At 40.8% G+C, this 26251-nt stretch overlaps 1 protein-coding gene across 1 annotated transcript; it reads left to right on the forward strand.

Annotated features, from left to right (window-relative positions):
• Positions 1-11268: 11268 nt before the first annotated feature.
• Positions 11269-24923, forward strand: abhd15a (abhydrolase domain containing 15a). The gene is made up of 3 exons (XM_085429962.1): positions 11269-12193; positions 20493-20845; positions 22636-24923. Exons 1-3 carry the CDS (start codon positions 11645-11647, stop codon positions 23285-23287), a joined length of 1554 nt encoding a protein of 517 aa, XP_085286088.1. The 5' UTR covers positions 11269-11644; the 3' UTR covers positions 23288-24923.
• The last annotated feature ends 1328 nt before the right edge of the window (positions 24924-26251 follow it).

Consider the following 26251-nt stretch of genomic DNA (forward strand, 5'->3'; position numbering starts at 1 on the left):
AAATTGTGGGGCAGCAAACTTTTCAACAGTTACTGGATGCTAAAATGCAGAACTGTGAATTTTAGCAAACAAAGTCTTATCAGTGTGGATTTAGTCTGCATGGTTCAAAGAGAGTGTCAGGCCATGCTAAGGATAAACAAAATAGCCTGAATTACTGCAGCAGCTCAAGTGTAACTGGATGATATAATGATAGCATGAACAACTGGGACAAGCTTTCAACTATTCAGTTCTTTGTAGATTGAATGAGCATTGTTGTCCTTACATATTGTTCTATTAGCCACAAGGATGGCCATTAGCCTTCATTTTGACCTTTACATTCTCTATTGTAATAAATAATAAATAGAAATCAGTCAACAGCTTGTTTTTTTAAGATTTGGCTATGACATCAGCATGTCAACCTGCACATTTCATAATGTGCTCTCATGACTCACCAACTTGCAAATAAAAAGAAAAAAATGAATTCCCAATTTCACATGGCCTTGATTACTGAAGCTTGTGTCATTAAGGAGATCCCTCTGGATTATAAACAATGACAGCGAGAACAAACACAGATATCGTCAGAGCTGTAACACAACTATCAGTAAAAGGTCAAGAACAGACACCTGATTTCTTTCTACACATGTCCAACAAGAAATAGTGTTGCTTAAACTGCAGGAACTTTCAGTTTTAAAGTGCAGATGATTCCTCTATTCCTCTGCGTAATTCTGGTAGCATTTGAATTATTTGCACAATGGCTGAAAGATTTGTAATTAACTGATAAGACTCACTGGGAGAGTTACAGCTCATGAGGAACTCATAGACAAAATGATGCTGTATCCTTATTTGCAAACTAAATAAACAAAAGAACGAATGAATGATCTGAGTCAATGTTTGAGTTTTATTATACATCTCTGCCAAGTAGAGGTTAGGTGGGTGGCCAATGACGTACCAAAGCTAACCAATTAAACATGCATGCTGCGTTCCAGTTAGCTCAGAAGTGAGATGACAGAGTTGGGTGTCATACCACTCTGGAGTTAAAATAAAACAGACGTTGTTTTGGTTCTTACCAGAACAACGTTCATTCATCCATCACTTGCAACACAAAGAAATTCTTGTTCTGATTTCTGTTTTGGGGGGTTTCTTTCCTTAAAAAACAAACAAACAAAAAGCTTATCCTAGCCCTATGGTTTCTAGGATTAGCTCCAGTCCCTCTTTGACCCTGAACTAGATAAGCGTAAGAGAATGGATGGAATGAAAAAAAAAAAAAAAAAACATGCATGCTCATGGAAATAGCCTGGTCAGTGCTTAGTGCCGGGCTTATTGTGCAGATCATAAATACACAACAGTCACAGCACAGATTACAATGTGTACAGTGGTGCTAATGTTTACGTGCATTGTTGCCATCTTGGATTGCAGTATGTGATGAAGTTGGGCTGGGTCAGACTTCTCCAACTGGAAATCTGGGTGTCCCGGTTGAAAATTCCCACTTCAAATAAAATGTAGTGTTCTTCTCTACATAACCCTGAGAGGCCAAACGGACTGCAACTTAAGAAAAAACACCAGAAATAAGAAAAATGCTGCAAAAGCACACAAAACACAACGGAAATAGGAAAAACGACAACGGAAATAGGAAAAAACTGATTTCCAAATGCACAGGGGAAATGTTTCTGGGGAGACAATAACCCGACGGACCAGTTGCAGGAACCAAATATGCTAAGAATTGCGCTGGGTGATACTTAAAAGAAGTGGAGGATTTGTGAGGAAAGAAAAGATGAGAGGTAAGTCGTTAGACTAACCATTAGCCTAAAAATCCATCATCACTATTATATGAATCATGATAAAACACACCTATCATGTTTTGGGTTCCGGCAACTAGTCCGTCGGGTTATTGTCTTCCCAGAAACACTTCCCTTGTGCTTTCGGAAATCTGTTTTTTCCTATCTCTGTTTTCTTTTTCCTATTTCTGTACTCGTTTTCCCTCTTTGTGTTTTATTTTTTCCTATTTCCGTTGTCGTTTTTTCCTATTTCCGTTGTTGTTTTTCCTATTTCCATTCTGTTTTGTGTGCTTTTGCAGCATTTTTCTTATTGCTGGTGTTTTCTTAAGTTGCAGTCCATTTGGCCTCTCAGGGCCACCGCACACACAGTACAATTACAATGCATTCAAACTAAATCCTGAACACTGGTCCTTCAGAGGAGCACTATAGTGTCTGGCCTTTACACTACAGCTGAAAAGGAAATTAGCCTTTGCTGCTCTAGTGATAGATAGATCTGTAAAACTGCCTTCCCTCATTATACAATTATATTCAATTCAGTTTTATTTTTATAGCCCCAATTCACAACAACAATCACCTCAAGGCAATATACTGTAAACTCCAGTCTGCCTGCCTGGCTGCCATGCAAGTGTTTTTCGGGGGATGCTGGCTGTCACTACGTGAAACTAAGGAGGTATAGCATGCTGCAACAAAAATCTCCTTGCAATTGTGAAAGTGAAAGTGCAAAAAGTGCTATCTTTTACTTTGTAGGTAAAGGTTCTCCATTTTGGGTTTTTTTTGGTTGTGAAGCATTGTTTCATGTTTAAAGACTGGTTAACCACTTGCTAACCAGCTGGTTTGTTAGCAAGTCTCTGCAAACAAGCTGCAAGCTACATGCAGCTGCAGCAGTCTGCTAGCAAGTAAAGCAATCATAAGGTGGTTTCTGGAGCAGCACCCTTTTTCTCCACTCACTGCAGTTTTTAAATGCTAAATGTGACACAACACACTTTTAGAGGGCTCTTCGGAGCTGGGGACTTCAGAGAAAGTTGTGATGTGGGTTTATGCAAAAATTAATTCATTAATTAAATTAACTCATTCACTGCCAGCCATTGGCAGTGAATGAGTTAAACCCATTGACTCATTCACTGCAATTGACGGCTATAGACGTCAATGGCAGTGAATGAGTTAATTGACTGCGCCCAATTCAAAAGAGGATCTGGAGGGAAAGAAAGCAGCTTGGTGGTGCTCCTACAACGATCAAAAATAACCACATATTTATTTATTTTTAAAGCATACAAAGTAGAAGCTGAGCAAACAACAGCAAATGGCCTAAATTTCTATACCTCTCTTCTTGCCCTATGACAGCTGGGATAGGCTCCAGTGCCTCCACAAACCTGATAAGGATAAGTGGAAGAGAATGGCTGGACTGATGGATGAAAACGAGGGCATGTTTCACAGACAATCATTCAAAGTCAGAGGAGGGAGATGGGAATCATCGCATCTCACTGAAAGGTGTTAACATTGTTTTGTTTTTTTACATACTTCTTAATAGTGCAGATAGTTTGCAAATGTTTGACTGTCACCAGTGGCTCCAGTAGTATTGACCTATTTTCAGCCCATAAAATTGCCAATATATCCTTGAAAAACATCAGTAAACACTTCAGACTGAGTGCTGTCAGACCACATGTTTGCAATTTAGAATCATGTGATGAAAAACATTTTCCCCTGTTAATCGTAACTTCCTTTAATGACCGAGAGGTATGAAATGATATTGTGCATGTGCAGGTCAGCTCTTGATCTATTTGTCCAAACTCCTCGCACGTCTGGGAAGTGAAGCTAAAGAGTGTTTATTAGTAAAAACCTGCCAAGCACCCCACATTAAGAGACGTTTGACATTTCACGAGATCATGTTGTTTCCAGCTGCGAGCTCCTGCTGATGCTTTTCCTTGTGATGATTTGATTTCCTCAAAATGGAAAGACTTTTTTTTTAACAGAAGATAACTCATAATACAGTTTGATGTGATGCTGAAACAGGATTTCATATTCTTAATGATTTTTTGACTGTTTCTGACCATGTCGCGTGGAATCTGGATTCAAAACTTCAAATCTTCTCAATAATATAAAATATCAATGAAAACGTGTAATAACATTCTTAGAAATGCTTGTTATTAACATTTTCAAAGTGAGCCTCCAACTAATGAAAAGACTCAAAGACATAAACAAATGCAGAAATCTATTTGGTGATATAAGTGATACGGCAGATATTTGTGTATTGACGTATCACCCACCATTAGGTATTCAGAGCCTTATTTAAAGTAACACTTCAGATTTGCTTTTTAAAAGTGTGCATGTAGGTTTATTGCTGGAAAACACTGGCATACTATCCTATTAATACATTATACAGTATGCGTAACAGTAGACCTGTCTCAATTTCTTAGACAAAACTAGAGCACAGGAATAGGAGTAAGGACTGTTGTGGTGACAGCCAAGACTTGCTAATCTCCGTCTAATCTATTTTCCATTAGGCATCCCTATTGAGAAGAGGGTCAAGAAGCAAACTATGAAAGCATTCAGGGCAGATCTACATAATTCTGCATATTTTACAATCATATTAAGTTGTAGCATCTTCTTCTATGAGACTCTCCAGGTCCTTTTTTTCCTCTTTTTGTTTTATTTTACCCCCAATTCTTACTCCTCCCTCTTTGACTACTGGTGCATCAACACTTTGTTTTTCCAATCTATTCCTCATCTTTCCTTTAATTTGAGAGAATGGGTATGTTTAGAGAATTAGTCTCAGATTAGCTTTCCTCTTGATGGGCTTTAAAATTAGAACAGGGCTGTGGCATATTGCAGTTCACGGGGTATTCGGTTCTGCTGCCAGTATTGTGGATCAAGCTGAATTTGAAACAACACCAAATGACTGATGACAAAAACCAAAAGGCAAATGGCAGCTGTAAGCAATGAAACAGAAGGCTGTTATGAAGAAATTCATACTAACCTGTATTGGCATGTATAAGCTCAGACTTACAGTTTATTCTTTTTTTTTTTTGGCAAGGGTGTGCAGGTAAAGCTTAGTGAGTTGCTTTTGTCCATACACTTAAATCTTGTCATTGCAAAATGACAAGATTTATACATGTCATGTTTAAAATTTACGTTTTAATATCAACGGAAATTTAAGTGGGACAGGAAGGCCGTCTGAGAGGAAGTGGTCATGCACTGACATGTGCAAGAGGTTAGTAAAACTACACTGTGGCTGAAAGTCACAGGCAGTGACTTTAGAAAACATTCGCAGTTACCTCATTTTTTATCTCTCTTACTCTGTGGTAGATGTGGAGAATAATGTGTGTTCTCTACATTTTATATCAAATTTAATGATGTTATCAAAGCAAATGGAGACATTTGTTTCTGTGTGTCCAACATTCTCCGGAGACTGCAACCCTTCAAAATATTCACCAGAGGAAGAGGATATGTTTGTTAGATCATGGATATAATTCAGTCAGGGAAAGGCTTACGTCACAGTCCGGGTTCAGGACGAGGACATCTACTGCATCACCACATAAGTACATGTCAGTGTTTGAAGAAGTTAAAGCCAGCGTAAACATGAGCTCTGCATATGGTTGCCATTACAGCAGCTGGGTGAGAGGTGACTGTGAGGTTTCTGCTTTCCTAAACGTCGAGGTGTGTTGGAGAAGAAAACAGGAGAACATCAACAAAACTGTGGCTCAGCCAAACGTTTCCCTGCATTATGGATGTGCGTGTGGAACTATGACAGAGTCACTGTTTGTTTTGATGTCAAAGGTTGTTGGCTTTTCCATAGTGGCACATGACAGGTTGAGGCTGGAGAGGAGGGGGTGAGGACGGTGTGAGACCAGCAGAGCAGTCTCCTCTGTATGTGCAGATGTGACAGTTGTTTGAGCTCGCAAATTACAGCTAGCCAGGCACAAAGACTTCTATATAGAGAAGGATCCCTTAGAAAGAAAGTAGAAGCACAACACTGACTTTATTTTTTTCTCTCATACCGTGCACACAATCATCTGGGTGCTGCTGCACTGTGGTGAGCGCAGACAGAGACCTGTGTTTGTGGTGGAAGAGCAACAACAGCAAGTCCGTTAGTCTTGCTAGATTGGCAACACTGCGGTGAGCTAAAGCATGATGATCACCACTGTGACTGAGCGGGATGTAAAGCATAGAAGATAAGATCTTATACATTTCCACAATTTAAAGAAATAAATCCAGATCTCAAAACTGGAAATCTGGTGATGACATCTGTCAAATTTCTGAGAATGAAACTGTACATGAGTCACCCTTTCTAAGAGACGGAAACTGCAATGTGTATAAAAGATGAGAGACGCAAAACTCGAACTTACATTAACCTTTAATTGAAACTTGGCTTCTATTACTTTCAGGCTTCTAGATAAAAACCATGGATTCAGTGATTTAAACCTTTTTTCCCTTTAAGTATTTTTAAAGAAGCTTCCAACAAAAGTTTGCCTTCTTCAAAAAGTCACAAAGTCTGTTTTCTGTTTTGCATATTTTGCACATTTAATTGTTTCAGATGATAAAACTAATTTTAACACTGGACAAAGATAGATGAGCAAGCACACAATGCAGTTTTTAAAGGATGATGTCCTTTATTACAGGAACAGAAGCTATCCAAACTACCTGCCCCCCTGAAAAAGTAATTTATTACTGTCAGAGCTGTTAAATCAATAAAATCACTGAAAAAGAACCTGTTTGACAAAGTTTAGTAGGTTAAAAGATCTCAAAAATCAACACATCATGTCAGTAATAATTGACAACTATCAGTCTAGAGAGGGTTAAAACAGTTTCTAAGGCCTCAGTGAACCACAGGGAGAGCTATTATCTACAAATGGAGAAAACAGAGAACAGCGGTGAACCTTCCCAGGAGTGGCCTGCCTAACAAAATTAATCCATGCATGCATCATCCAGAACAACATATAAAGAACTGCAGGCCACGCTTGTCTACGTTAAGGTCAGAGTTCATGATTCAACAGTAAGACGGATTGGGGGAAAATGGCATCCATGGGAGAGTTCAAGGAGAAAACCCCTGCTGACCAAAAGAACGCAAAGGCTCATCTCACATTTACCAAAGAACTGCTTGATGATCCCCAAGATCAGGTCTGTGGACTGACAAGACAAAATCGGAACTTTTTGGAAGGTTTGAGCCCCATTACATCTGCAGTGATGCTAGAGCAGCATTTCATAAAAGAAAACATCAAACCAACAGTCAAACATGGTGGTGTAGTGTGATGGTCTGGGACAGCTTTGCTGCTTCGGGACCTGGAAGACTTGCTGTATTTGATGAAATCATGAATTCTGATTGTGGCGGAGGCGTGGCCCCGGGCGCAGCTGCAGGGGAGGAGTGGAGCGGAAGGCTCATCAGGGTGGCGCTGCGAGGCCGGTAAGAACAGCTGATGTTGTTTATGGACTGATGATGGTCTCCCTCCGCTGTGTTTATAGTGAGACGAGGAGGAGCGGCCAGGGGAGAGATCAGCTGGGCTCGTGAGCTGTCAGACTGTGTGACTGAGTCAGCTGTCAAAACAACAACACTTGAATAAATGTGGAAGTTGGCTGTACCTACCTGTGTGTGCGTGTGTCTGTGCCTGGTGTATTCCACACTGATCTCTACCAGAAAATCCTGAAACACAATGTCCAGCCATCAGTTTGAATGAAGGTTTTGGAGTGACCTATTCAAAGTTTGGACTTAAATCCAATTGAAATGCTTTTCCATGACCTTAAACAGACCGTTCATCTTGGAAAACCCCCAATGTGGTTGAATTAAAACAATTCTGCAAAGAAGAGTCGGCCAAAATTATTCCACAGGGATGTGAAAGACTCTTCAAGGGTGACACAACTGCTGTCAGGTAGGGTTGGATGGCTATTTTACCAATAATACATAAAATCATTTTAGAAATGATTAATCAGGTTTTCTTTGTCTAATATTACAAATTTGTTTGATCACCTGAAACAGAGTGACAAATTTGCAAAAAAGGAAAAAAAAGGAAAAGAAATGGGATCAGAAATGTGGAAATACTTTCACAGCACTGTATATGGACTTTGTTTGTCGGCCTTAGTTTCATATTCAAATTGGAACAATTCTCATATTAAAACTACCCTTAAAAAAAGTTAAAGACTAGAATTTGGTTTGATCGTGCTTTGTTTTTTTTAGGTAAAAATCCATTCTTGATTCATTAAGCTGTTGCAGCAAGATATTCTAACTTTTGCATTTAGTTCTTTATGCTGATTGTGTCTCCTCTTACACAGTGTACGTAAATGTCAGCAGAATCTCAGCCAGGAGACTTCATCCAGGGTGCAAAATGCAGCCTCTGGGCTACATCTTCATATTGGCCCAGTTCTTTTCTTATTCAGTCAGCACTCCTGGGAAAACACTCATTCTTACAGACATCTACACTGCAGACTTCTCCCACAATTCCACCCAGTGCTTCCTGCAGAAGTTCTCTGATGACTCTGCAATAGTCGGCCTCATCACTGATGGGGACGACAAGGAGTACAGAGGACTGACTCAAGACTTTGTGGACTGGTGCCAGCTGAACTACCTCCAGATCAACGCCAGTAAAACCAAGGAGCTGGTGGTAGACTTCCGCAGGCACAAGCATTCTCCACTGCAGCCACTGAACATCCAGGGTATGGACATTGAGGCTGTGGACAGCTACAGGTACCTTGGTGTTCATCTGAACAACAGACTGGACTGGACTCATAACTCAGACGCCCTCTACAGGAAAGGGCAGAGCAGGCTGTACCTGCTGCAGAGACTCAGGTCGTTTGGGGTGGAGGGCCCACTCCTGAAGACCTTCTATGACTCTGTGGTGGCTTCTGCTATCTTTTATGGTGTGGTCTGCTGGGGCGGCAGCATCTCTGCTGGGGACAGGAAGAGACTGAACAGGGTGATCCGAAGGGCCAGCTCTGTTCTAGGATGCCCTCTGGACCCAGTGGAGGTGGTGAGTGACAGGAGAACGGCGGCTAAGCTGTCATCCCTGATGGACAACATCTCCCACCCCATGCAGCAGACTGTGACAGCACTGAGCAGCTCCTTCAGTGGGAGACTGCGGCACCCACGGTGTGGGACGGAGAGATTTCGCAGGTCTTTCCTCCCCACTGCTGTCAGACTCCACAACAAAGACTTTAACTGAACAAACACACACATCCACACATGTGCAATAACACTAAGTGCAATAATCTTTTCTGGCATCGTTGTATTTTTACTCAGTTGTATATAGCATTCGTATTCTATTTTTATCTTATTGTATATTTTTATTCTATTTTATTCTACTGTATATAGTATATTATTTTATTCTATTCTGTACAGCTGTATACTGTATTTATTCTTATTGTATTCTAATTTTTGCGTCATAACTTTTGCACTGTCCACTTCCTGCTGTGACAAAACAAATTTCCCACGTGTGGGACTAATAAAGGTTATCTTATCTTATCTTATCTTATCTTATCTTATCTTATTCTCCTAATGTTTGATGGGATCTACAATCTGTTGTCAGGTATAAGTAGTTGCAAAGATGAGGATATTTTTCATGCAGTACAGCATTTGATGTTTGTTTTGAACATAAAAAAAGCACCACAATCTGTTTAGTCTAAACTTTGTAGTCATTTTTACTTGTAGAAGTCAGGTCGATTTCTAGTTCATTTTCCTCCTCATCTCTTCTCATCAATGCAAAATGTATTTTTGTGGTCCACGCCAGTTTGTCTCTTGGGACTGTTTGAGTCAGTGTATTGACTGAACAAAGACTGGATCTGGATTGCAACATCTTGACCTCAAGAGTTTTTCAAATTAATACCGCTTTGAAAAATGGCCTCTGTGCAAAAGTCAATCTAAAATCCAAAACACATGAAGTCCTGACCCTTTCTATCCATTACAAATTACATCAGTAAGATGGTTTATTTAACTGTGATCATTGTGAATGAGCCTCACATTTTACTTTAGTAAAGCAAGTTTATAAATACCAAATATTGGAGAACATCGCTTACAAATATTGGGTTCACATATATACAGAAAGTAATGCATAATGAGATTTGTTACTGGTTTAAAGAGAACACCTGATCTGACACTTGCAAACCCGTGCTTATTAGAGACTTCGATAGTCTGATGCACTGCACAGAGGTCAGAATTTTCCTTGATTAGCTTTCAAAATGAACCGATTTCACCAACAAACAAAAATGATTGCTTGTCCAAGAATAGCCGTGGCTGTAATCGTTTGGCAGCAAGAAGGGTAATATATCATTTTCAGAACCAGTGGAGGAAAAAGAGTTTTCTGGGAAATGAAAACAGAACTTGAATGCAATATTTAAGGGGACTGAACACATATACACATTCTAGAGATTAAGTTAAAGAACTGAATTGAAGCTGGTCATCACCCAACTTTAGAGCATCACTGCACGCATGGATGCACACAAAGTGCAGAAAAGCAAATATTTGGTGCCTGTGAGGCGTGTTACCACAATGCTTCGGTCTCTTGTTTTTCTTTATTCTCTGCTCAATGTTTTGGTGTCGGCTATTTGTTCTTTCTGGCTAATCCAGTGGACTGATGCAGGCTTGAAACCTGTCACAAAGACACAATGCACTATCGCCTTGCCAGTTTCCGTTTGGGTGTGTTTCCTCTTGCCTGTACACATTACATCTCCACACTGTCACTGTGAGATCAGGATGAAGCACTTAGTTGTGCTTCTAGACTGAGTGTTAAAGATATATTTCACTGCAAAAACAGATGACAGCACTAAAGCTTTTCACAAAATTAATTAACAGTATTTTAGTAATAGCTTTAGATTCTACTGATAAAGATTCAAATGGGATATTCCATGGTAAATACAAATATGGGTTCACCTCGTGTCTGATTTAAAAAAATCTTTTATGCATGGTGTTCAAATGTCCCGCCCTTCACACAGTGGAGAAGAGAAACATTTGTAAATCGTTAAAGTGTTAAATTTCTTTTCATTCATTTGAATTTTGTAGTATGCTGAGTTCGGGCACCAGAGAGATGAGAGGGTACAAACTGGATCTCCCCGCAGTTAAACTGCAGAAGAGTCTGTGTGTCTAATGACAATTGTTCTTTTTTCAGCCTTTCCCACAAGTGAAAATCACAAAAACTGTGCCACCAAGCAAAACTGAAGATGAACAGAAGCCTTAACAGGGTCTCCACCAAAAGTTCACAGATCACTCTTTATTCATTTTTACCTCTCTCACACTTTCCGAGTACAAGGTCACATCTGATAATGGTCGTGCGCGGTACACAGGTCTGCCTCCACCGTGTGTGAAGAGCAAAGTGCAGTTACGGGAGGGTGTGGTTCTTTCCATGAGGCTGATGGAGACGAAGTGTACGGGTTTGTTTGTTGTTGTTTTTTTAAAAATCGTTGTTTACAGGAAGTATTTTCATGGGAGAGTAAATAACAGCACAGATAACCACACATACCTGTTCTCCCCTATAAGGGGTTGGTCTTAATGGGACCCATCGTGGGGGGCGTTTCCAGCAGCGCGTTGCTCACGGATATTTCTCGCGCTATAGACTGTTGGGTGGAAGCGCTGGTGTCGGGAAAGTGCAGTGTGGATAAGTGAACGGAACTGTCCCTGCGTGTTTTATAGCTAGATAATCACAACTGAAGGCATTAACTAGCCTCTGTTGTGGGAGCTGGAATGACAGAAACGCTGCGTAATCGGGACCGCGCGGTTGTAATGACCGGGGACTCGTGCGCTTTGGCACCGGAGGGAGCACTAAGCTTTAACTGAGGAGTTCAGCACCAACAGACAAAAGCAGCAAGGTGCAAGACGGCTAATCTTTCTGTTAACTAATTTGCAATATGCAAATGTAGAATATAAAGTGGAAAGTGTTCGCGTTGTCGCATTTTGCTCATCCCGAACCGTGCCAATGCTGGAATGGCTTTTGGCTCTGTGCTTTGTGATCCTGGTGGTCTCAATCTGGCCAGGCTCCAAATATTTCTGTACCGAGAGCCAGCGCGATGCTTTGCTTCAGAGATTTGGAATTTTACAGCAGGTGGCGAAAGGCAAGACGGAGAAGTGCGTCTCGGAGCGAGAGGGGAGCGACGATGCCCAGTCGGCCTGCGTGGGCGCTTTGACCGGTGAGAAGCAACGCACCGTGGCGCTAATATGTAAACCTTCCGCGCTGGCAAACTACCTGCTGAAGCACTGCTGGACTTTCAGTAACTACTCACCGTGTGTCGGCTGGACATGGCGGGCCAGCGCCTTTCTCCAGAGTGTTTACGAGGCGTGCTGGCCGTACGAAAGCCCGGTCCAGTTTGTGCGAGATAACCTGCAGCTAAGTGATGACGGAGTGGTGGCCTTGGACTGGGCTGTGCCATCCTACCAGAAACGTCGCAGGACTTCGAGTCACTCCACCAGTCCGGTTCTTCTCATCATTCCAAACTCTTTTGGGAAGATCACTAGAAATGTCCTGAAGGTAACTCGTGCGTTATCGGCATGTCAATAAAAACTTAACTGAGTGTAAAGAAGTATATTGTGGAACAAAGAGGAGGCTAGTAGTTTGTATACAGCGTATTGACAACAGGAAGCCATTTGTATCTGCTTTAGAGACAGAAGCAGATACAAATGGCTGAAGTCCCCAGCAGATGAATCTCAACTTGTGTTGTGAACTTTTACAGATGCCCTGTTCCTCTTATCAGTGTTACAGCATAAACCAAGGTGATGTAAATACAGCAGTCGCTTGGGAGTTCGTTCTGTCTTATTTGGGGGAGGTTTTTGCATCAAAAATACAAGTGTAGCAGTTTGAGTATTTCAAGAGCTAAATAGCTGGGCAAATGATTAAAAATAAAATAAAACCAGAAACAAATAAGGTAATTTTTAATGCACACCCTTGCACAGTGAATTGCCATCTTAATTAAAAAGAGAAGACGCCAAATAGCCATTTGAGCTTAAGCCATGGCAAGTTGAGTTGAAAGGAAAGAGCAGAGCAGTGAAAAGAGCAGATGCAGTGGCTGCGCCAGTCTTTCAACTGCTCTTTCAATACACTGAGGTAATTGAGTGAGGGATTACAAAGCATCGCTTGACTTGTGAAGGCCGGGGAAGTGCAAGTGCTGCTCCACATGAACGCTTGTTGGTTCATTCACCGTTCTGGCCACCTGGTATCATGCTTCATTTCATACTGTTAGCTTTGTGTGTAAAGCACTCACAGGCTTACTGTCAGCCCTGTGTCAGAAATGACAAGTCTGCAGGAATACTGGAAAATCAAATGTGCCTGACATTAAACTAGGGCAACTCTTTAAAAAAAAGAGGAAAGGATAGAGAGTGACAATAAGGAAGAAATAAGAAGAAGCAAAGAAAACGGAGAGTGCAGCCTACAGCTTTACCACAAGGAAAAGCCTCTGAATGATGTAGAGATGAAGAGTAAGTGATCGGTGCAGCATGCATTTTTTTTTTTTTTTTTTTTTTTTTTTTACTGGCACCCATTATCAGAATACAGTATTTACAATGAACCCGGTCATTTACGCTTGGGAGGGCTGGAAACTGAGGCACCACAAGGGATGTGCACCAATTAAGATTGCTTCTGCTATTGGTGAGACTCACTATGCATAAAGCAGTCACAGTCTCTGTGTGTGGGAGGGAGAGGCAAAGATAAAAAGAGCTCAAACACAACCATGCATCTATATCTGTCACACAAGACTGAAACCAAGGAACATGTAGATTCTTTTATGGGCTTGTGGTTCCTGTCGCCTCCTCTTTAACGCATCCCATTCCAGGGATTTATGAATTTATGAATGAACCACCTCTTCATCAATTATTCATACTTTTACTCACAGTTTGTCTTAGACCTCTTTCGTCTCTCTCATTCTGGTACGGTTCATATGCATTAAACATTGTTTATCATATCTATTACTTTTTACTGCCTTTATATTCAGGTCAGAGTTTTAAATGTACTTGCATACCTCATACCCAGCTGCTGGTAGTTGCTGGTGGCTGTTTTGCCTTGGAAACAGTGGAAACTAACTCCCACCAGTCCTCATAAACCTTTCCAGTTAACAAGTTGCATCTTGCTTGCTTAAACTGTGAGACTGAAATTAAGAAATACTTTACTGTGGTTTATTTCTTGGCCTGGTGCAGCAATGGAGAAATGCACTACATGGGGGTTTAGATAATGTTTTGGTTACATGTAAACTACACTTTATCACTTACATTTTTTTAACCATTTCTTTATGTTACTGTTAAAAAAGCAGCTTTCAGCTTACGAACGTCTTGGATGGAATAGCTGCGTAGCACTTGCTCAGTAAAAGTGGGGAAATTTTTAATATCAACACTCATGATTCTGTCAGTGAGGGATGCAATAAAACCTCAACATTCCCGATTCTGGAAAAAGGGTATGTTTATCAAAAAGCTAACCAGCAGTATTAAACAAAATATGACAAGCACTGCATAAATGCGCCAAAATCCTGAGCATACTGTTCATCAAATACTTTACTGTCTTTTTCACAAGAAAAAAAAACCTGATCATGGATCTGTTTTCCGTCTCCCCCATCAGTTTTTATAATTTATAGTGTCAGAGCAGTGAGAGAGTCCAAACCATCTCAGCCGTGACTCCCAAAGTTTGTCTCCAAACTGCTCAACCTGAGTTGTCCTTGCAAAAATCTGATTTCCATCTTTTAAAGGTGTAAGATGTGCATATGTCAAGATATGTATAAAGATGCGCACATAACCTCAATGGCTTCTTCAGTAAGTGCGCCTTGGTAATACCAGCTGGTGCCACATCGTTGCACTAGCTGCAGCCTGAACCGCTGATACAAGGGAAGATGAATCCATGCATGTTGTTTTTCTGCTGCCATAGCCCATCTGCTTCAAGTTTCAACAAGTTGTTTGTCCAGAGATGGTCTCCTGCATACCTCGGTTGTAACAAGTGGTATTTTGAGTTAGTGTTGCCTTCATATCAGGTTCAAGCCATTTCCCCTGACTTCTGGCATCACTAAGTCATTTTCACCCAGAGAACTGCTGCTCTCTGCATATTTTCTCTTTTTCAGTCCATTCTCTGTAGATCCTAGAGATGGCTGTGTGGGAAAATCCCAGTAGATCAGCAGTTTGTGAACTGCTGATCTACTTTCTCAGATCAGCGCCTCCGGCAGCACCAGCCCTGCCACATTCAAGACACTTAAGCCACCTTTCTTCCCTATTCTGCTGCTCAGTTTCAAGTTCAGCAGGTCGTTTTGATCATGTCTACGTGCTTAAATGCACTGAGCTGGTGCCAGGTGGCTGTAAAGCACTGGTGCCTAATGAAGTAACCAGTGCATGTGTAAGTGAACAATGCAGACTGCTTTATTTTATACTTAAATTTTATATACTGTACAGAACATAACAAATTGGAAAGGGTGGAAATTAAAACTTTCTGAGAACCATTCACAAAGTTCTCGATTTAATGCAACGTTACATCCACAAATCAGTTTCACGCTTTGCTTGCATTGGTTTTTGTAAAGCAACGCAGTTGCATCATAAACTCACCCATTTCTTCCAGCAACACAGGCTTTTGTTTCTCTACTGTTTGTGTGTTTTACTCCAAACAATTAATATGAAACAGCCTTTCCTTTGATTAGAGTTCATACAAATAGTTGGTCATAAAACTGCCAACCATTTAAATAAACCAGGACACCAGAAATCGTGATTAATACATAACAAATGCAACAACTTTTTTTAAATTGTAGATTTCTATTTTTGATTTAAACGTCTAAAACTAATAGCCTAAAGTGAATGGCGGTATAAACGGCAACATGGTAATATATTGCAGCAAAAATTTGTGTTGACGTTCTGTACATGTGACTGCTGAATAGTATTATAGCAAACTGTTAACCAGCGGACACATTGTTGTTGCCTCTGAAGGGCTTTTGATCAAGTAGCATTCCTAATTGAATGTGAGCACCGCTGACCTTTAGAAGCCTTCTGGTATTAATGTCTTTGTCGCTGTGTGAGGACAAGGGGTGTTGCGCAGTGTGTGCAGCCCTGGGTGGAGGAATTTGTCACGGAGCTGACAGTTTATCAGCACCAGCCAAAAAGTGCTGGAGTGGCTGTTGCAGTACAATTAAACTTAAATCTCTAACAAAACCAACTGCATAGTGTTAGTATAATATATCCCCACAAACTAGAACATGTACGTTTGATCTGACATGTGCTTTGCAGCGACTTTAAAATCACAGAATCTTTCGTGATCAAGTACCAAATGGTAATGCTGAGGCTAAAAACGTCAAGTCCTTTTGAGGTTTAATGATAAAGCTTTTTTTATCATTATTGTGGGTAAACTGCACCGTCTGATGTTTGTTTACACTGTGCGACTGGAAAATACCTTAGTAGGCGGGCAGTTCTCCTAATTTAATCACAGCTGGAGCGCTCATTGTTTGTCACAGCTCTAATATGCTGCTGAAACCGTAAGATCGCTCTGCGTTTCTCTGCATCACCAGGAATTTAACTGAACCCAGAAGTGATTTATATTCATATGTGAATAGTCCTTTCTCCTGTGTGCTCCTCTCAAATCCTGATGATTTGAGGAAGAGGCTAATGAATGAGCAAATGAGTGATGTTCTGGTATAAGAACTCAGCGCAGCACTGACCTAGTAATGTGTCTGGCACAGTAAATCCTCTTTTCATATAGACAACGAAGAAGTGGCAAAACTGCTACTGCAGTCTTTCTCAGCTGGTAAATATTTAATGCTCTTCCCGCAGCCCGTTGGGATTCCTGCAGATTTAAAGTGAAAGGTCATTTAAAATCCAGCCATTTATTTGCACAAAATGTACAATAATCTCACCGTCGTCCCGAGTCACAAGCCTCTGTGTGTCTGTGCACTCTCCTTCTCTTGTGCTGAGATAAAGGATTAGAAGCACTGCAGATTTAGAGGGAAGACAAATCTTCTCCCTGTGCTTCCAGACAACATAATGGGTCATTTGGTCTAATGGTAATATTTAGAGACTAGACTGCAGCAGTTTCTCATTTTCAGTCCCTCTCTGCATGGAGAGCTTTTCACAGTAATTTAGAAAATCACTCGTCATTTGTGATCTGCTCTGAATCAAAACCTTCCCAGAGTTAAATCACAGTCATTTTTTTTTCCAGGGTAATAAATGAAGACGAAGAGGTTCACTATTTTTTGATGTTGTCTGTTTGTCATGTGAAAAGGAAAGTTAGAGAACTAAGAATAACCCGTGATTCAGTAAGTTGTAGACCAACCTGTAGCAGCAATAACTCAAATTATGTTTGTGTAAAAATTGGCGTGTAAAAATATAATCATGAGCAAATAATATTATTGCACAGGGGCAGCTATTTAATGCGGTATGCACAATTAAATTCCTTGCACATAAATTCAACAACCTGCATGTGTAGATCTCAGCAGCCAAAAAAAACCTCATCATGCACGTGAGAGTGTCTGTTTGGTGAGCATTGCAGCAGGTTAATGGGGAAATTATGTTTGCATGTCTGCCTGTTTGCAGTCCTTTTGCATGCTCAGACAGTCCATCTACCTGCAAAGAGCGTCTGTTGTCAGACGGGGACTATGTCATAAATATGTCATACAGTCCATCTGTGGGCTCCTGCTGGTGATGTTGTTGGTCTGTCAGCAAGCTGCAGAGAAGAGAGAAGTTCTAACATACAAATAGGGATGGGAATTGATCAAATTTAGCAATTCTTGTTCCATTTTTAAATCTCGTTTCGATTTGATTCCTTATCAATTCTCATTGGCTCAGCTTTGAGAGTCTATCAAAAACATGACATTTGTCTAGAATAAATTACGTTATGTGGTCAAATCTTAGTGTGTGTTGCAGGTATTTTCCCTCTATATTATGTCCAATGTTAATCAAAGAAAATAATGTAATCTTACACAGAACACTTTTCTTTATAGTACAATATGTTTTCTCTGTAAAATGACCTGAAAAACGCTGCCTCATAGTTAACAATACCTGGTTACAACAACCAAACACTAGTTAACAATATCAACTTATAGGGTAAAGTTCCACACACCAATTTCACTCAGCTTTAACATCACTCTGGGTTCTTAGCTAGTTTAGCGTTAGCATGCTGTCTGTGCAGGTGCTTGCAAATGCAGATGTTTGCGCTTTACATCGGCAACATTGTTGCAAAATCTGCAACATTTTTTTTCAATAAAAATAAAAGTAATGTCCATATCCACGCTGTAGACTGTCACTATTTTCATCCTCCCTTCACAAACTAAAATCAGCTGATTGTTGTACAAGCGCAATTGGAACTGATAAGCGGATCCAACTGCCAAGAAGAGCAGCAATTGAAAGGAAGTGAGCTACTGAGTTTATTGAGTTTATTCCCATCTCTACATTCAAAAAGCTGAAATGAAATGCTGTGTTAAAAACAATTAAGTGTCCACTGCAGCCACTGTCTGTGTTTCTTATGGTGTTTTTCTTTTTTTAAAAGCCTTGATTAGGTTTTCTTCATGCTTCTTCCATTCCTAGTCAACTCCACTGTCACAGCCTTCCCTGTTCATAAAGCTTATAATGGTGGACAGCATCGCCGTCATATTGAGCAGAATGCATTTGGGATTTTGGAGGACTGCACAGAGGCACATTTGCTTTGGTTGAAAACCTCTTTGTGGGCCCTAGATGGGCAAATACCTGTGCAAACTGATGCAATCATGGTACCATAAATAAAGAAATAAAGTGTTATTGCTCTCACAAGCAACTGTGCTCTCAAAGCTGAATTCTGCTTTCTCTGATCAGTCTAAATTTTGACAGTTTGGAGGGCAGAGCCCAACGGAAGCATTAAAGTCCATCCATTGATGTCAGTATTTCCGTCATTACGCCGCAAAAAAATAACTATTGGCAGTTAATTCAGCAAAGTTTATTTGTTAAATTGTGAACAGATATGGTATTAAAGAGCAATTATGTTGCTGTCATAGTGTCATTTCGTTTGAGGGTATAATCTGAATGTCTCAGTCACAAAGGTTGTGGAATTACTCGTTTGAAATCACTATGAGAAGTCTGATTAGAGCGAGCACTGCCTGCAAGAGCGTGAATCTGCTGTAGCACTTGTCAAGTGGATACTCTTGTAATGGATTCTCTGTGTAGTTGGTTGCTGAGTTCTACCTGTGTATGTTATTGAATTTACATGTGAGGAATTTAATTCAGAATCAGAGAGACTTTATTAATCCAGAGGGAAATTGGGTTGTCATAGCAGCAAATATACAACAAACATCAAGCACTTATATAAAATGAGGGTAGAAACAGAGATAATGATAGATAAATATTAAGATGAATAGATAAATATAGAGATATAGGTATAAATATAAAAAGACAAGTGCGCATGCAAATATATCTTGTGGTGTACAAGAGTGACAGGATGCATTGAGGCGTGATTAATTCTGTTCCACACGTGTGGACCTGACCCAAGTCGATGAATTGAAGAGTGTGATAGCAGCAGAAAGGAATGACCTCCTTTAATGTTCTTTCAGATAGTTCAAGGAAGCTGTTGCTGAAACTGTTCTTCAGCTTGTCCCAAGTGTGGGAGTCATTGTCCATGATTGCCCGCAGTCTTGTCAGCATTCTGTCACTGATCACCTCCTCCATGGTGGCGAGCTTCATGCCAAGAACAGACTCTGCCGATGAGTTTGTTCAGTCTGTTTGCGTCCTTTGCTTCGATGCCTGCACGCCACAGCAAAGAAGATGGTGCTCACAACAACAGACTGATAAAACATGTAGAGCAGCCTGTTGCATACATTGAATGATCTGAGCCTTCGTAGAAGTCAGTGTTAGCTGAGCACTCCAGCTCGTGATCCAGTTGAACTCCCAGATCCTTATAGGATTGCATAAGCAGCATTGTGCCTGTGCTTGTGAGGTGAAATACTTTGCTCATAATTAGATTTTACCACAAATATAATTCCATGTTTAAGCTCCCGCCACAGCTTCATGAACCAGTTTGGGCCAAGTTTTAGCTGTTGCACAGATGTCCTCACATCTGAATCTAGAATACAACTTCAGATGAGAAGAGTTCATGGTTGACTCTGTGAGTTCAAGGTGCCCAGGTCCTGTGGCTTCAAAACAAGCCCATATCATCACACCTCCACCACTATGCTTGACAGTTGGTATGAGGTGTGTGTGCTGATAGGCTGTGGTTGCTTTTCTCCAAACATGGTGCTGTAGTTCTTGTTTTAAAACTGGAGAAGCCTTTTAGATGAGAGGTGAAAACTCTTTAAAATAACCTTGGAGAAGTCCAGTTACCTTCTTTTCAAAGTCTTAAGACTACCATGTCCTGGATGACGGAGAACCTACAGATGCATAACCCATTCTTCCGCTGTCTTTTTCTAATTGTACTGTCATTTACTTTATATTTAATATGCTAACTTAAGCCTGTATAGTCTGTAGCTGTTTTAAGTGTATCTGAGCATTGATGTGTGCTGTTGGGAGCTGATAGTTAAACCTATGCTGTAAGACAGTCGTGTGCACTTTAAGCAAAGTTAGACACTTAATTAATGGACACTTAATAAGCAAAGCTTTCTTAGTTTTACCATGTTCTGATTTCCTACAGTAATAGTTTTTTTTCCATACAATAAAAGTAATGTTATTCATGTTTGTGTGTTACAGCTGTGAAGATGCTGTGTTCTAAAAAAGTTTTCTACTCGTGTGTGTGTGTGTGTGTGTGTGTGTGTGTGTGTGTGTGTGTGTGTGTGTGTGTGTGTGTGTGTGTGTGTGTGTGTGTGTGTGTGTGTATATAAATAAATAAATAATCAATCAATCTGCTTTGTTTCTTTCAACAGTTGTGTGAAATGGCACTGTCCCATGGCTACCTTCCCGTGGTATTCAATCGCCGCAACCACAACAGCTGCCCACTTACAACCGTGAAACTGCAGCAGTTTGGTGATCCTGCAGATCTACGAGAGGCTGTGCGCTACATTCGCTACCGGCAGCCTGCGGGTAGACTGTATGCAGTGAGCGAGAGCTCAGGGTCGGGCCTTCTGCTGTCCTACCTGGGGGAGTGTGGATCTTCAAGCTACGTGACGGCGGCTGTCTGCCTGTCTCCTGTGTTCCGCTGCCAGAGCTGGTTTGAGAGTGGGCTGTGCTGGCCTCTGCAGGGGGCGTTGGTGCTGTACCAGAAAATATGTCTCAGCAGGTACAGAGAGGAGGGGGGGGGGGGGGGATAAGAACCAGTTATCCATAGTTTTTACATGATGTCAAAACTACTGGGACATGCCCACCTCATGGGCAAAAGTAGTCCTTTGCACTCCAGCCATTATTTGAATGTCTTCAAATTGAACTTAGCCGAAATATCAGATAGTTGCTGTGCTATCAGATGCATACATCAATGTTTATTTACAGCTGCCAGAAGGGCCAGCGACACACGCTGTTAGTGGCAGCTCATAGAAATGTTTCCTACCTGACACTGGAAAATAATCAGTCAGCTTTACTGTCATGACATGACATTAATGTGAAAAATTTATACTACCAGAACTTTTCTGGCCCTACACTGTAAATGTTCAAGTTGACAAATTGTAAGATTTACATGTAGCTTTGTTTAAGCTTGCTATGTATTACTTACCTTTGCTTTAATGATGAACAATTTCTAGTTCTTCACCTCCCAGACGGTGACATTATTTACCCATTCAGATCAAAATACATGTACCTGTCTATACTTTACGCCAGGATGACATCTTTCATCCTGGCACCGAACTGCAGGTCTAGGAGAGATATTGTCACTTTCAGGGACTTAAATAAAGCTGCCGGGTCAGAATATGGATCACAAGAGATCCAAGTAGTCACCAGACTCAAGACTGGTGAAAAAAGCAACACTTTTGGCCTGCAGTACTGTCCACTATGAGCCAGATGGAGTAATGTTGTGACCACGAGAGCAGTGAGTCTGTCACATGACTGAAAAAAACTGTGTATTGACAGACTGATAGTAAAACAGTGGCCTTAACTCCACAATATTACCACTTGGGTTTTATTTTTATAGCTTTGGCTACATTTTGTATTGTATGATGATTTATGCATATCCATATCGCAACAGCGAGTCAAAAAAAGGCAGATGATTAAATAAGTAAAATCCTCCATAATGTAAGAAGCTCGTCTAATTATTTGACTGCTAATTTGTCTTGTCCATTCTGACTTATTCTTGGGGTTTATTGCTGCATCCCCAGAACAACAGAAGACGAGACAAAGTGTGTATTTGTCCAAATACACGGTAACATTTCAGGAATTCAGTGCTGGAACAGTTTTATTCAGCTTAAATTGTCAAAGTGCAGCCATGTAAGGATAAGGGCATTGTGTCACAAGGTAATTCATTTGAGCTGCTTGCATGCTGTGGCTGAAATTAACATAGCATGAGCTTGTGCTATGTTTGGGTTTGTGACACAGGATGTACAAATTTGACCTATACTAATGAGTAAAATATGCATTGTACACTCAAAGTCATGAGGCCATATGATCATGTGGCATACACAAAGCACAACACCAAAATAAAAGAATTCTATAAATACAACTGTATGAAAATTTAAGTTTTCTTTTAATGATATTTGGTAGCTTGCAAAGGGAAGAAAAAAAGGAGCTCAATAAGGCTCCGGTTCGAAGTACAACTTAAAATTATGTCCTTTAAGACGGAAAATCGCAATGTTTTTGTGGGCCGAAAGGGAGAAGGAGACTTGTGTGACAAACAGACAAATAAGTACTCACAAACCTTCAATTGGAGAGGCACATACAATTTAGGAAACAGTCATGTCACTGTAGCAACAAATAGCTCGCTCAGTGTTGAGTCATTGATTCTGAGAGACATCGTGACCATGGCAAAGTTTCTCAAATCAAGGCCAATGAGGAGTATGAGACCCATGCAGCTCTTCAGAATTGATTTACTGTTTTTTCATTTGTCTTTGTAACTGTGTGTGTGTGTGTGTGTGTGTGTAATGATAGATACAGGACCGTGCTGGCTGAGACCCTGCAGACAGACACTCTGTTCTCCAGCCATTCTTTGCGTGGCCTGGAGGAAGCACTGTTTTGTCAGCCTGGATATCCTGACTCTACACCTGCAGCACCAACAGGAAACGGCTGTAGCAGCAATACATCAATTACCTGGGATGCTTACTGGGAACACAATGAACCCTTAAGAGATGTGGATGAAGTGGCCATTCCTGTTTTGAGCGTGTGTGCTAAGGATGACCCTATCCGTGGAGATGCCCAGTCCACAGTCCCCTTGGAACTTTTTGAAACAAATCCACATTTTTTTCTCCTCCTAACTGACCGTGGAGGTCACTGCGGTTTCTCCACCCAATCTGAAGGGAATGATGCTGGTGCAGTGGGCTCCGTGGCTGCATCAAACAGAGGGATGGAGAGTCACGGGATCAACTGGAGCCACAGAGCTTCACTGGAATTCTTTAGGGCCACCACGGACTTCTTCAATGCAGAGGAGAGAGCGAAGCAGCTTGCTTCAAGGAGGAGGGGCCTGGGAGGAGCTGCAGGAGGAAGATTTTTTCGCCACCGCAGCGTCAGTACATGTAAAAGAGTGCCAGCTTGTTCTCATAATATCCATGCTATTTACAGCTGGCAGAGATCCTACACACGATGAGGAAGCTTTATGGAGATTAAAGGTACCCTGTGGAGTTTCTGTGTAATCACATTCAGCTATTCCATTTTAGTAAACCAAAAAGGGAGAAAGTTTTAACTTTTACATTCAGATACACTTTAGTCCTCAACAGAGCTGACTTTTCTGCTGGCTCCTTTGACTCGTCTTGCCTCCCATTGTTCATGCGTTGTTGTATTATACATGATGCTCGATGCACATGTAGATGAGTGGAATGGTGTAACGCCATATGTGTGTACATGTGCATTGTTGTGTATGTATGTGAACTCATAGCACTGCTAAAACTAAAAAAAAAAACAAAAAAACACCACAGGGCACAAGTGACGTCTGACTTTAATGCTTCTAATGTTTTTTTTCCGATTTGGGATGTGAGGGGCCAAATTGTTCTCTGGATGTGTGGCACTCACTTGAAAGTGTTATGACAACCAAACTTTGAAAAGTGCTGGGATTGTGAAGTACTGAGTCGGTGTGTGTGTGTGTGTGTGTGCGCGCGCGCACATGCGCGTGTGCGTGCATTGTTTTCACACTGCTAAGTCGGGGCACAAACCATTAGGATAGAAAAATGACAGACCACAAGATTGCAAGCAGTTGTTATGTTCAAAAGTGACACTAAAAAAAAATCGACAAATTATGAGTGTCTCTATATTTTTCTACAGACAGATTTAGGTCCTCTGTAACGTCAGCTGTTGCAGGAATTTCTCAGTTATATTAACAAGCTCACTATATGTTTACAGGGTCCAAGTCATCTGCTGCACATTTTCCCCCATTTGCTACAAATTTCCCACGTGTGGGACTAATAAAGGTTATCTTATCTTAAAGGTTATCTTACATTTGTAGCCACATTTGCTTTGACTTTTGAAACCTTACTGTGTATTGTATTTTGTTGGTTTTACTGCAAGTATATCTATTGAGGACTAAGACTTATGCCTAAGTGAATCAGAGTTTCAGACTAATTGGAGCTGAATGTTAAAGGAGTTTAATTAGTTAATCGACTGTTTTTTCTATGTGTTACAGAGAGTTAAGTGAGTATGTTCTCCTCTGTGTCAGAAAATATCCTGTGATGAACAGAATAGGTGAACACCTGTGAGACTTTTAACCAGTCAGCTTTTATAGGTCTGTGTCATGCGAATGGAAGCACTTTGTAAGTTTTCATTTCGTATCCTTTGACTTCCTGCTCCGAGGCTTTTTCCTGAGCTGCTTGGGATCCGCAGGTGGCTGTTGTTTTACTCTGAGTAGGAGAATTTTGGGTTCATACTTCTACAATAAACAATAAATAAATAAAACTCAGTATTTCTGTTTCCTATTAATTAAGGAAAAGCCAAGGTGCATTATAACAGTGAGTATACAGTAAATCAGGACATTAAGTACCACAGTGCACAAATGATTGTTGTCTTGTGTTTATTGAACAGGCTGTGCCCACGTTTGATGTGTTATATTATGTGACAAGATGAAATTAAAAGTATACTGAGTGAACCAAGACGTGCTGCTGGGTCTGAATTTAATAACCATGCATCCTTCTACTACCGTTAAACAGATTCCTCTTTAATAACGATATGTTGCATGATATTATGTCTTGTTCCATGTTGCAGATCTCATTAAAGCTAACCTGTGGTCTTGTCAACCCCTTATTTTATTTATTTATTTTTTTTAAATCAGTGCTCACAGACATTATCTATTATGGTAAAGTACCCACGGCCTTTCTGTGTGTGCATGTGTGTTACAATCACTGTAGCATTTGTCCTTTCATTGAGCCTTATCCACTCAGACAGCTGGAACCCAGCAGTGTACACACTGAAAGACACAAAATGTGTGCTGGCAGACACATTGTCAACATACAGCCCTGCGGTCAGAAAAGCACACAAATAGAAATAGAAATACAGAGACCTAGAGGAAAACAAACAAGCTGTCAGATATATATTGTTCATATCGATGCACATTATCTGCAGGAAGATTTTCATACTAATCATCCATCCATTTTCTTCCACATATCTAATTCAGGGTGTATAAAAGGCCCCAAAGTTCATAGAATAGTTTTATTGGTGTTTATAAGTTTATATAAGTTCATTTAAGGACGCGACTAAGCTGTTCAAGTATCAAGTGTTGGTTGATCACCTGCACCTAGAGGAGGCCAGATTAATAGCCGATGCTTACCTCAACTCTACCACACCCTTCACTGATACTATGGAGGCCTACAATGATAAATTGACAATGACAACCTGACATCAGGCGTGGAGACGTCTCGGCATTTGAGAGATTTGCCCTCCAGATAAGATAAGATAAGATAACCTTTATTAGTCCCACACGTGGGAAATTTGTTTTGTCACAGCAGGAAGTGGACAGTGCAAAAGTTATGAGGCAAAAATTAGAATACAATAAGAATAAATACAGTACACAACTGTACAGAATAGAATAAAATAAAATACTATATACAGTAGAATAAAATAAAATAAATATACAATAAGATAAAAATAGAATACAAATACAAATACTATATACAACTGAGTAAAAATACAACGATGACAGAAAGGATTATTGCACTTAGTATTATTGCATATGTATGGATGTGTGTGCTTGATCAGTTAAAGTCTTTATTATGGAGTCTGACAGCAGTGGGGAGGAAAGACCTGCGAAATCTCTCCGTCCCACACCGTGGGTGCCGCAGTCTCCCACTGAAGGAGCTGCTCAGTGCTGTCACAGTCTGCTGCATGGGGTGGGAGATGTTGTCCATCAGGGATGACAGCTTAGCCGCCGTTCTCCTGTCACTCACCACCTCCACTGGGTCCAGAGGGCATCCTAGAACAGAGCTGGCCCTTCGGATCACCCTGTTCAGTCTCTTCCTGTCCCCAGCAGAGATGCTGCCGCCCCAGCAGACCACGCCATAAAAGATAGCAGTTACGGGCCATCCTAGCCTCAGCAGGGTTTGACCTACGACAGTGGGCCAGTGTTACG

This window comes from Copadichromis virginalis, linkage group LG14 (assembly GCF_057382275.1).
Source record: "Copadichromis virginalis isolate Kocher_CV1m ecotype Utaka linkage group LG14, C_Virginalis_male_GT1.1, whole genome shotgun sequence".
NCBI lineage: Eukaryota > Metazoa > Chordata > Actinopteri > Cichliformes > Cichlidae > Copadichromis > Copadichromis virginalis.

Bases quoted from the DNA above. Each gene is read 5' to 3' on its own strand.
- abhd15a (XM_085429962.1), top strand. From the start codon at position 11,645: ATGCTGGAATGGCTTTTGGCTCTGTGCTTTGTGATCCTGGTGGTCTCA. The intron at 12,194-20,492 runs GTAACTCGTGCG...TTCTTTCAACAG, and splicing joins TCACTAGAAATGTCCTGAAG to TTGTGTGAAATGGCACTGTC. The intron at 20,846-22,635 runs GTACAGAGAGGA...GTGTAATGATAG, and splicing joins CAGAAAATATGTCTCAGCAG to ATACAGGACCGTGCTGGCTG.